The 12,552-nt window shown below is 50.5% G+C and overlaps 1 protein-coding gene across 6 annotated transcripts in view; it reads right to left on the bottom strand.

Annotated features, from left to right (window-relative positions):
- RPS6KA2 (ribosomal protein S6 kinase A2) overlaps positions 1-12,552 on the bottom strand; it is a 290,517-nt gene that overhangs the window by 138,748 nt on the left and 139,217 nt on the right. Inside the window, exon 1 of one of the 6 annotated variants that reach the window (XM_081035866.1) lies at positions 3,693-4,001. The exons of 4 other annotated variants lie outside the window; for them this stretch is intronic. In XM_081035866.1, the coding sequence (XP_080891992.1) occupies positions 3,693-3,791 (99 nt within the window). In that variant the 5' untranslated portion in view covers positions 3,792-4,001. Of the gene's footprint in view, positions 1-3,692; positions 4,002-12,552 lie in introns of those variants that run through there. One more of the 6 variants, XM_081035868.1, reaches the window with a different exon arrangement.

Raw genomic sequence — 12,552 nt, 5'->3', positions numbered from 1 at the left:
GCTTGGAATCTTGCAGGTCCTGTCTTTGGTGGCTTTCCCGGAGTCATGAAGGTCAGGTGGGGGAGGATTCCTTCTGGAAGATCTGCTAAGTTGGGATACTGAAGCTGGCATTTCCTGGCTCTAGAAGCCGCCTTAGCTCATGATGGCATGGCGAGAGCACCTGCATGGTAATGCGTTCACAGATCAGGACAGCTGACTCACGGGTGACGTGCAAGCTAAGGAAGAGGAACACTGACATCCCGGGATGTATTTTACCAATATCCATAGCTAACAATGATTGACTGGCGTTTTTATCATCCAGACTCCATGCTAAGTCTTTACATATGGTAGTTCATAATTGTCCTGTCGATCCTATGAAATAGGGACTATTATAATCCCGTTCCACAGGGGAGGAAAACGAGGCTTACAGAGTTTAAGAAACCGCCCTGCTCATGAAAGGGAGAACTGAGAATTCAATTTAAGTGCACCTGATGCAAAGCCCAAATCTGCCAGAACTTTCTAACTTCCAGAAAAGGCTAGAGAAATTATGCTAGAGCATAATTTTAGGTTGTGGAGCATATTCCAAAATACCTCAGAGAGTGATATCTTTTTTAAAATGACAGTAGCCCTCCTTCCTGTCTCATCTAATACATGGTTAACTCCAATACCCACACGACTGAAATGGCTAAAATTAAAAATAGATAGCATTTGCTCTTACATTAAAAACTTCCTTTAAAATATTTTAGGAGTAGGAGCATAATAAGCAAGTCATTTTGCTTCCCCGACCCTGTTTTCTCACGTGTAAAATGGACTGACACGTGAGGCAATGGTTACACCTTCCAGCTAGGGGCTGATTCTTAGGCAGTGTTGGCAATGACCTGAAGCCAGAGCTTTCCTGTGGGTGAGAGCCTAGCAGCCCCTGAACCCGGACACTTTTCCGGGGTGTGTACATAGAAGTGTATGCAAGGCATCCAAGTCCCTTTAGAAAGCCTGAGACCATTCTTGCCAGGGTCAATCATGTACCCATCTCACCTGCGGCAATGCTGATACACCACAAAAATATTTAAGCTGTAATTCATAAACAGTTCCCAAATCTGATTAAGTAACCTGCCTTCTCTGTTGCTTAGAGTTTACCAAATGTTGGGTTCCTGATGTACAGTTACATTTAAACTCAAGTATGAAAACATAAATCTCTCCGTGAAAGTCTTTTTAATAAAATGATACTATTTTAAACTTACAGTAACTACTGTTACTTTCCTGTTTGTGTCACCAGATTTTGAATTTCAAACAACATTTTTCAAAGTTTCCGTGTATATTTTAAAATATAAATTTCACAGAAACAATAAACATTTTTTTTACAGAATGTGTTTTCTTTTTTATTAGTCCAAACAGAGGAATTATACATCTTTGTTAAGTGCTCTGTATGTCCTATTTCTCAACCTCAAACTATTGACAGACCTTTCCTCCTAAATTTGACATTTTTTGGACAAGTGATTCTTAACCTATAATCTGCTGTGAATATACAAACAAATAGGCAGGCTTCTGTGGAAAAAGATGGGGAGGCAGCTGGCCAGGGATATGGAATTTACTGGACTGAGGCACAGGGTCAACCACTTATTAGACCCCCACAGGTTGGGGTACAACGACACCAGGCATTCTGAGTCTTGTATTTTTTTGGAGCTACAATGCCCAGAAAAGGGCTGAACCCACAGCAGGTTCTCCCTAAACACGTGCAGAATAAATTGGTTGGTAAACTTCCAGCAAGACCCTCCATTTCTCAGGGCTTTTCCGCCTAGAATAAAATGAGGGTAGTAAAACATGCCTGCCCAGATTTTCACAAGTACCAACCAACAGAAGCTGGTAAGGGCACGTGCAGCGATCAGAGCATGGACCAGTGATGCTCATCTTAATTAGGGCTTCACCCAGCACCCAGCACCCAGCACCCAGCACCCAGCATGGCCTCTGGATCAGATGGAGTGCTCACTGATTACGTACCCACAGACCGCATTTCTTTCTAGACAATTTGACCTTCTGCATATTTGATTGTTTACTAATGGTTTTTAGATACCTAGTTTTCACAATGAAAAAAATCTCATTTCTCCTCCCTCCCACTCTTGGCTCCCATTATATTCTTTTCTGAGGCACTTCCACAACCCAGTTCTCCTTTCTGAACCGTAACACGGGGGATGGGGGGGGGAGAATAGGGAGGAGGGGATGGGGGATGGGGGAGGAGTGTACCCACCCCCACTCCCCCATGGGTTCGCCTGGTGCCTTCCTGAACATGCCAGGAGCTGGGTCACACGTGTGCCTCCCCTTGGAAAGAACAATAAATGGAAAATGATGAGGAGCTGTATAATAATAAACCTGCTGTTTTGATGACTAAAAACTTATCAGGTATAAAGGTAAATACTGTTCTGAGTTTCTGTTTTTGTCAACTTTAGCTTTTGAAAGTGCATAAGACTCAGAAAAATGACTTACTTCAATGAACTTAGGTTTAATTTCTGTCAGCCTGAGGTTTAAAGCAAGCCCTCCTCCATTATTTGATTAATAGTTGCATTTGTTTGAAAAGCCATTTTACCATCAGAAACCAGCCACAAAGATCCTTTCCAGTACTTTAAATTCTGATTTACTGATAACATAACAGAAATTTTTAAATCAGTAATTCCGTGTTGCTTTCATGTCCATTGCTGAGCTTTGCTTTAAGATCTCTTAATTACAGAATCCATGCCTGTAGCTCATATCATGGCAGCTGCAACAAAGAAAACCAAGATGAAAAATGTGGCATTGTTCCAACTGATTTGACTTCATTAAAACAGACACGCCAGAAACCTCCGTAGGTGCCCGTCTTGTGGCAAAGCCAAGGGCACCGCTGAAGGAAATCCCTACGTCGTGTCATAAGCCCCCCCCCCCCCACAATGTATCTTTTTCACTTGAATGTATTTCACCATTTTGTCATCTGTAGATTCAACAATACAATTCGGACACTGGGAAGAAGATAAGATTTGATTGTTGAAGAAAGAAGGAAAACACATTAGAGTACCAATCGTCCACAGATGACTTTGGAAATCTGAAGATGACAAGATGAGGGACAGAGAAAAGGACATGATTCTCAGGGTTCTCTGGGTTTCAGGATGAATGAATCCCTATGAAACACAGAGCGGCGGGGGCATTGCATGACCACCTTTCAGACTGGCCGGAGTCGATTGTGTTGCTGCAAATTTTTTTCATCATTTTTTGTTAATTCTACATCGATTGAAATACTCGAAGGATCTGCTCCGTGGAGTAGTACTTGTGTGGCTCCAGCTACTGTAAAACAAACCCCATCAACGTGAGCAGAGGGTAGGGCTGGGGGGGGCCAGCAGAGGGGGCTTCTGAGGTGCCACCCCGAGCGGCCGTCTAGCCTTCCGCATCCAGCTGACCACCCCAAACCCTGCCGCGACCGTAGAACAAAATTAGTTAGAAATTCAGGGGGGGCAGAGTTTAGTCCCCGCTGAGAACCGAGGACCAGTCCAGTTACTACTAGCAAGTCCCAACGATAACGTTCGATTTTGGGAAACCCGACCAGCTCTCAGATAACTTTCACTCCTGACCTGCGTCTGAGGGCACAGTGCATGTGACAATGGGAAGGGCTCGGATGGCCCCGAGACCCGCCGCGTCCTCCAGGGCGCGCCGGGCGCCGGGGAAGCTGCGCGCAGGAAGGCGAAAGCATTTACCTCGAGCCGACTGAGGCTGGAGCTCTTGGAGCGCGATTTCCTGCGCAGGTACACGGAGAAGAACCTGCGCACGGTGAACTTCTTCATGCTCAGCTCCATCACCCCGCGCCCAGCCGGGAGCAGCCGCAGGGCCGGAGGACGCGCATCCCCGGCGCATCCCCGGCGCGGAGGTTAGGTCCGTGGGCTGGCGCGCGTGGCCAGGGAGCGCGGCGGCCAGCCGCGCGGGGCGTAGGCTGCGGGCACAAAGGGCAGGCCAAGCGGGCCACCGCGGTCGGGGCCGCGATCCCTCCTCCTCCACCTCCTAGCGCTGCCGCCGCCCGGCGAGGACCAGGCAGCCCCGCCCCGGCCCGCCCCACCGCCGCCACTACCACCAATCAGCGCCCGCAGCTCCAGGCGCTCCAAGCAACCAGCTCCAAGCAACCCCGCCCCGCCCCGCCCCCGGCTACTACTGCCAATCGGCGTCCGCCGCCACGCCCGGCCACGCCCACCTTCTCCCTCTCCTCCACTACCACCAATCAGCGCCCAGCGCTCCACTGCTCCAGGCTCTCACTCCGCCTCCTGCTCCTCCTCTTCCCCCCCTCCGACTGGTCCGCACTCCGAGCGCCCGCTCAGCCCCCGCTCCGCCCACCGCCCCCAGCCAATCAGCGCCCGCCGTGGAGCATGCCTAATGAGCCGGCGCTGCGCAGCCCCGCACGGGGTCGCCGGTGCCGGGACTCCGCTACGCCGGTCGCCTGTTCTCTGTCCTGCTCCACTGGCCTACTAGGCTGTTTTTCTACTTTAGGAGATGTCGTTATGTGTTTCTTCCTTAAAACATCCTTTTACACACTTTGGCACAATGCTATTCTGTGCCGAACAAAACTTTGCTGATGAGCAAACACTGCTGGAAAATGGAACAAAATCGGGGATACCGCGCTCTGCACCTCTCCCCGTGCAGCCCCACGACCCTTTCCTCAGTCCAGGTCCTGCAGCCCCGGCGCCCCGATAGGGGAGTCCCCTCGTCACTACCCCACGTGGTCGGGAACGCGGACCGCCGGCTGGGAGAGCCGCCCTTGGCAGCGGTTGGAGAACAAAGACACAGCCGTTCCCCGTGACCTCCGACTCCATACATAGAAAATTATCCAAGGGGTGACCTAACAGCCTGCCCAGACTGCGTCCTGTCCTGAGGCGGGCTCTCAGGGGCCAGCCGCTGGCTGTGGGTCTGCAACAGATTTGCCTTAAAGGGAAATACTGTTGTTTCTACAAATGCAGTCGCGGATCGGGAGCAGGGCTCTGTGCAGCCTGTCTTATTTTACTCACGTGCAATGTCCACTTGCGGAGTTTATGTTTAAGATGGGGTCAGCCGATCTCATTAGCATGCTGCCACCAGCCGCTGAAACGTCCAGAAGCAGTTATGTGGTGCTGCTCAGACTGAAAACCTATGCCCTTGGCTGGATCAAAAGTTGCATTAATACCTGTGATGGGGGAGCAGCCAGATGACTCAGTTGGTTAGAGCACAAGCTCTGAACAACAGGGTTGCAGGTTCGATTCCCACATGGGCCAGTGAGCAGCGCCCTCCACAACTAGATTGAAGGACAGCGACTTGGAGCTGATGGGCCCCGGAGAAACACACTGTCCCCCAATATTCCCCAATAAAAAAAATAAAAACCTGTGATAGGCTATCTTTGCTGGAGTAAAGAGGGATCCCAATAAGAGTTCATGCTGCATCCAGGTCACAGGTGAGGCAGATGGCTCTCGGGGTTTCATGGATGCCACAGGCTCCATGGTGACAAGCACTGAGTTCGGTGCCAGAGGCTGGTGCTGCCACCTCTTTGCTTAGTGAACTTGGGTTCACTGGCATGTTTTGTGTTCCCACTGCAAACATCTAAGGTGAAACTATGCCAGTGAAAACCGGTTCCTGTTTCCCTGGAAGGTTCTGCTGGAGGGCGATTATTCCTACTTTGGGACCCAGCTTCTTACCACCCCGTGTCCACCCCCCCACCCAACCATCCCCCCATACCACTCAGGCGTCCCTGCTCTAAGCACACAGGGCTGTGCCCCGTTGCTGTTCTGACAACACAGGACATCTGGCAGGTCACCAGCAAGGGATGAGGGAGGGGACATCTCCTTCAAGCTTCATGTGGGAAGTGGGTCCAACTACCTGGTCAAAAGTACCAGATGCCAGTTATGCCAGCTCAAGGCAAAAGGCTTGGAGCAGGCATAAATCCAGGCTGCATTTTACAACAAGAGCATCTGCCCTGGTGGGACAGGGCCGGAAAGGAGACGTCTTATGGGACACGCGTGACTCTCCAAACTTTGCACAACAAACCTGTTCTATTGTACTTGGACATCTCAGAAGAAAAAAGAAAAAAGCTTTCATATTTCCACTGTGGAATTCACTTCTTTGCGGGAACAAATCTGTTCGCCTTTGTCTGCGCTGGTAAAACAGAGGTATGTCACCATCCCTAGCAGCCACCTACCACCATTCCATGTTCTTCTACAATGAAACCCTCCAGGCCACCAAATCTGGTGTAGCTCTCAGGACCCACTTGAACCTGGGCCCAGATGATCCTCACCAAACACTGGAGAAGAAAATGTGAACTTCACAAAGGCTGGTGCCCAGAGTGGGGGGGGGGGCTTGGAGAGAAGACACAGGGTTCTATAGCCCCCGGTTATCTCCAGTTTCTCTGTGACTCAGGAACCTAAGTGTGTGGCTGAATCCCATGGCTGTTGCATGTAGAGTCCCGGCATGGCCCGCGCACATTCAGTCCAGTCCAGCCAACGACTCTGGGCCGCCTCCTGGCTCCTGGCACTGTGCTTGGCATCAGGGACGCAAAACGAGTGTGGCACGGCTCCTGCCCTCCACGTGTCCACAGTTGTGTGGCTGACAGGGGGAGTGGATCGACAAACACAATGCCGTTTATGAAACGTGAAGAAACATAAGAAAATGCTATGTGACCCGAGATAAGAGAGAAGTCAATGCTAACTGGAGAAGTGCGGGAGGAGCTGGCATTTGAGGTGACCCCTGGGGTTAAGGAGACGTGTTCTGAGCAGGCAGGTTCCCAGGCTGCCGAGAAATCAGAACAGGATTTCATGACTGATTAACAAAAAACAAAAAGTTAAAGTTCCTACCAAGTGCTCCAGATACATGAGGTATAAAATTTCAAAATTTCAAGGACAAATGATTATGTCAGTCAAAGGAGATGCTGAGAGCCTCTTCCCCAGGCCGGGGCCTCCCACCAGCTCTGAGAACACACAACGTCCTGGACAGTGAAGGAGAGGATGCTTTTGTCAGGCAGGTGACTGAAGCAGAGCGTGCGGTCGAAGCCTTCCCTCTCCTCCCCTCAAACACCTAGGAAGGGGTGTCGCCTCCTTATTTTAAGCCCCACTGCGAGACCTGTGACCTGCTGGGAAAATGGCAGCTTAGATCTGGCATCTGGAGGAGAGCGCAAGGATGGACGTCGTTCAGGGAGGCCCAGAGGAGCTGTTCATTGAGCGGACCTGTATTCACAGGGCCTGTGTCAGGCAGGACACAGGACAGTTTCCTACAGACCAGAGGTGACCAGGTAGGACAGGGGCCAGTCTGGAAGTGTCTGAAACCCTGTCCAGAGCAGAAGCGTCCATGCAGCACCAGGCCCAGAGAAGAATTCTACGTGACCCCCAAACCGAGGGCCCTCTGTCTTGTAAGTGGGCTGCAGCCTGGGGCGGGAGTTTTCAAAAAACCTTGGAAGAGGACACGACAGTTCTCCCTGAGAGAAAGGGTCCGGCCAGGCTCAGGGATTGGGGCCAGCGCACTTGGGAGCAATGCAAGTAAATTTCTCTATGCCTTATCTCTCCTCTCCTCCCTGAAAGGGACCCTGCAGGCTTCCAGTGTGACGACAGGAACTCAAGCCAGGCAAAGAGGGCACGTCTGAGTTGGATCCGTCCCTTGGATGGGAAATCCTAATTTCTTAATCAAGTTTTAAAACTTAAAACAAATGTGACAGTGGGAAGAAAAGCTAGAAATTGACAAGAGTCCTCCCGTTGTTTGCTCCACAAATACTGAAGGGTGTGTTTTGATCTGATCACAACTGGGTGTAGTGAGTGAGGAGAAGGAGGAGTCAACATTGGTGTCCAGGTTTACAACACGGAGATTCCATTTTGACAGCCGTCAGGGCCCAGAGGACAGGAGCCCACCCACCCAGTGTGTGGGCGTCTCGCAGGGCTGAGTCTTCAGTGCGAGGGTGGGCTACCATAACCCCCTGCAGACATGACCCAACACTGGCACGAAGGGGGTGTGACAAGTGTGCCCTGGGATTCGTGAGCCCAGGCAGCCCTTAGATAAGCTGTGGCTTCGTTCACTCTCACTCTCTCTGCAATCCAAAAACAACAACAAAAGTTGGAGCTGAGAATTTAAAGTAGCCTCAAGTAGTTCTTAAACCAGTTCCTAGTAAAGATGCACATTAAACCCAGGCTTCAGAGAATTCCTGGGATACAGTTCTGGGGTGCCCAGTTACTGGAAATGCAGTTCACAAGGACACTGGGTATCACTGAGCCAGCAAGACAACTGGCCACAGATTCAGACACGTGAAATTCGGCTCCTGGACTTGTCAGATGGAGAACACAAAACTTGTCACATCCACTGTGTTTAAGGGAATGAAAGAAGTAAAAACACAAGGTGTGATCAAAAAATACAGTGAATGTTTCAATTTTTAAAAATTTATTACAGTAAAAGACACATTGCCATTCATCCCCCTCAAAATACTCCCCCTCGCTTCAAACACACTTATCCGACCATTCTTGCCACTTTCTGAAGAAGTTCTAGAAGTCGTCTTTCCTGAGTGTCTTTAGTTGCACTGTCCTGTTGCCTCGATTTCCTGAGTCATTTTGACTTCGGGGAAGAGCCAGAAATTGCACGGTGCTGGATCCGGTGAATAAAGTGGGTGAGGACACACCGTCATGTTTTTATTTGACAGTAACTGCCGTGCCAGAAAGGATGTGTGACACGGAGCGTTGTCATGATGGAGGATGAAGTAAAGACACTCAGGAAAGAGGACGTCCAGAACTGCTACAGAAAGTGGCAAGAACGATGGGATACTTGTGTTTGAAGCGAGGGGGAGTGTTTTGAGGGGGATTAATGGCAATGTGTCTTTTACTGTAATACATTTTTTAAACTTTCACTATATTTTGTGATCACACCACATGATTGAAGAACAAGAGACTCTAGAAGTGACCGAACAAATAGAAAAATGGACAATATACTCTGGAAATGAAATGATGTCATACTAGACACAAAACAGATACAGCTGAACATAAAGTGCTTGTCATTCAGGGTGTCATGCAGGGTCTCTGGTCCCACTCCCCACATAAGAACGCAGGACATGGTGAGGCCAAAAAGGAACACCCACGGAGCCATAGGTAGGGGAGTCACACCACTATAGTCTCGCTGGCGGCTGGGTTGGAGACACAGGAAGCAGGAGCCACATGATCCGTAACCTGCCGTCCACTTCGCTGCCAACCAACCAGCCCCACTTGCTGACTGCAATCCACTCTTGCAGGCTCAGCCACCATCTTCTTGTTAACCCCCATTTGCTGCTAGCGTAGCCACGGCAGTTATATTAGTGCCCAATGGTTCCCTGGTTCAGCTGACGGCCAACTAGCCACAGCGGACGTCCATCCAATCACAGTTGATGGCCGTTTACGACCTGAGCCAGCACCTTTCCACGTGAGGCCGAGAGCCTGGAAGCTGCACTCCTGGCCCTGTCCCCACAATGCTCCTTGTTACAGAGCAGATCTGTCAGTGGCAGACAGTGACAGATCTAAGCTGACGAAGTAGCACGTGAAGTAGTGTGTGAAGAACATGCATAGAAAAGTGACATATCTTGAATTAAATTTCTACCCGCTGTTCTGAGGGTGACTTGACGTTTGCTGAGATTCTCTGAGTCTCGAGAACAGGGGTTCTCAACTGGAGGTGACTTTGTCCCCTAAGGGACATTTGGCAATATCTGGGGACATTTTTGGCTGTCACTGCTGGGGGTTAACAGGAGGGGTGCTATTAGCATCTAGTGGGCGGAGGATACTAAAGAACATCCCACAGTGCGCAGGACGGCCCTCAACAAAGAACGCCCCCTGTCCCACCATGCAATGAAGAGGGAGCAAGGGGAAGGGAAAGGGAGAGTAGAAACCTGCGGCACTTGTCTCACAAGACGGCCATCTGCAACATGTCAGTTCCATGCAGTTAAACTACTAATGTGGGAGCGCCCTATAAACTGTAAAACGCTCAACAAAGTTATTTGTTAAAACCCTAGAGATCCACACAGAAAACTAATGACATAACTGGGCAAGGAGCAGGTCCCCAGTTCTAGAATTCTTATCTGAAAGCTCTCTCTATGAGGCTGTGCTTCTTATGCAGGACACGGCCATTCACCCCATTGTCCAACCCAGAAGACGAGACGAGAAATACCGCTCCCTTCCGTCACTTCCTTATTCCCTGGGTCTAACGACTCCCTTAGATGTGTCAGCGATACTTTCTAAACACTGTGCACATCTCCCCTTCTTCCCAACGCTGCTCTCAGTAACACAGAATGGACCCCCGTCAGTTCTTACCAGAATATAGTAATTACTGGCCAAATGTCGCTCCCCACAGCCCACCTGCAATCCTGCTACCGAACCGACCTTTCTAGAAGCAAGTGTGTCGAGTAACCCTAATGCACCACAGCTGCCATGTCAGCCCGGATGGATTGCGACCCCAGGCTCGGCAATCGTGTTTTGATCACGGCTCCTTGCTTGCCCTTGGCCTCTCCTCTCTCTCCCCCAGAGCGTGGCTGTGCCCGACGCTGACATTGTGAAGTTGAACTTCCAGTCCCCTCCCGATGCTTTGTGCACTGTGGCCACTGCCCAGGACGTCTTTCCTGCCCTCCCGCCACACCTACCAGCCACACCTCTTTCCCACATTCTCCACGATTCGCTATTGCTCCTGGAGAAGCCCACTGACATCCCTCCCCACCACGGCTGTGTTAGGGAGTCTGTGCCTGGGGTCCTCAGTTTCCTTGTTACAACTCCTGGCTTCTCTGTCTGTCTCTCCCACCAACTTGGAAACACTCAGGAGCCACTGTCTATAGCAACCAGGACATGTTTGTTTCATGGGATTTTAGATGGTTATTTTCAGAGATTTACTGGCAGTGAAGAGCTGGTCCTATACCATAATTTCATCTCTGTTACAGGCTTATGAAATCGACAAAACAGATACCAGGTAGCCAGTCTCACGAGGTGAAGAGACAGAGCCGACCAGCTACACTTCCACGGGATGAAAAGGATTCCGACAAGGTCCGGGTGTCAGCGAGTTCTCAGATTCTCCACGTGCCTAGCACTACACCAGCTGCCATCCAGAGAAATCACAGGAGGGAGTGGCACCGAGAGGGTGACAGACCAGGGTCCTCGCTTCCCTAGACACTTCCACTTGGCCCAGACATGCCACGAGGCCTCCCTCCCACGGTCAGACCATCTCTCAGATGGAAGTCTGGGAGGCGCCCGACAGCTGGCATGCTGTGCTCCAGAGGCAGACTGGCTAGGTTTTCTTGTTTTCGTTACTCATGAGACGGCAGAGGGACCCCAAAGTGAGACTCATTCCATGCAGTCACGGCCTTGAGAGGAAAAGGCGCCCTGCTAGGCATGCCGAGGGTAAGAAACGGGAAGACATTTGAGGTAGATGTTATGACTTGCCTGGTCTTCCTTAACCATGGTATTTTTTAAAGGGGCAAAGGAGCCGTTCTTTCATTTGGAGGTGACAGCATCTGTAACTTTACTATTGCTTACATGTTGTTGTGGGTTGAGCGGTGTCCACACCCACCCACCACCCCACTGCCAAAAAAAAAAAAAAGTTGGGGCCGGCCCAGTGGCTCAGGCGGTTAGAACTCCGTGCTCCTAATTCTGAAGGCTGCCGGTTCGATTCCCACATGGGCCAGTGGGCTCTCAACCACAAGGTTGCCGGTTCAACTCCTCGAGTCCCGCAAGGGATGGTGGGCTCTGCCCCCTGCAACTAAGATTGAACACGGTACCTTGAGCTGAGCTGCCGCTGAGCTCCCGGATGGCTCAGTTGGTTGGAGCGCATGCTATCAACCACAAGGTTGCCGGTTCGATTCCTTGACTCCCACAAGGGATGGTGGGCTGTGCCCCCTGCAACTAGCAACGGCAACTGGACCTGGAGCTGAGCTGCGCCCTCCACAACTAAGACAGAAAGGACAACAACTTGACTTGAAAAAAAAAAAAGGCCTGGAAGTACACACACTGTTCCCCAATAAAGTCCTGCTCCCCTTCCCCTATAAAATCTTAAAAAAAAAAAAAAGTTATGTTGAGGTCCTGACCCCGAGGGCCTCAGAATGTGACTTGATTTGGAGATGGGGCAGTTGCAGATGTAATTAGTTAAGATGAGGTCACACTGGGGTAGGGTGGGTCCTAGTCCAATATGACTGGTCCTCCTGTGAAGGCCAAGACAGCATGAAGAAGGCCATGTGACAATGATGGCAGAGGTTGGAGCTGTGCAGCCACAAGCCAAAGACTGTCATGGCCACCAGAGAAGCTAGAGGAGACAAGGAAGAATTCCTCGACACGTGTCAGAGCAGCGCGGCCCTGCAGACCCTTGATTGCAGACTCCTGGCCTCCGGGACTCTGAGACAACCCATTTCTGTTGTTTTAGGCCCCAGTTTGTGGTGCTCATGGCAGACAGGAGATGAACACACTTCTCATTCCATAAATGTTACAGGGAACCTTTGTGACAAAGATGGTCCATAGAAAGGCTCCCTGTTGAAGAGAGTCTTTGGTCTAACAGTATGTAAGGAAACTTAGCTGTAAACAGAGAAATAAGCTTTTGGGGGGTCAATCCAAGCCTATCCATAAATTACAGAGG

This window comes from Rhinolophus hipposideros, assembly GCF_964194185.1.
Source record: "Rhinolophus hipposideros genome assembly, chromosome: 3".
NCBI lineage: Eukaryota > Metazoa > Chordata > Mammalia > Chiroptera > Rhinolophidae > Rhinolophus > Rhinolophus hipposideros.
This window is presented reverse-complemented; position numbering and strand designations above follow the sequence as displayed.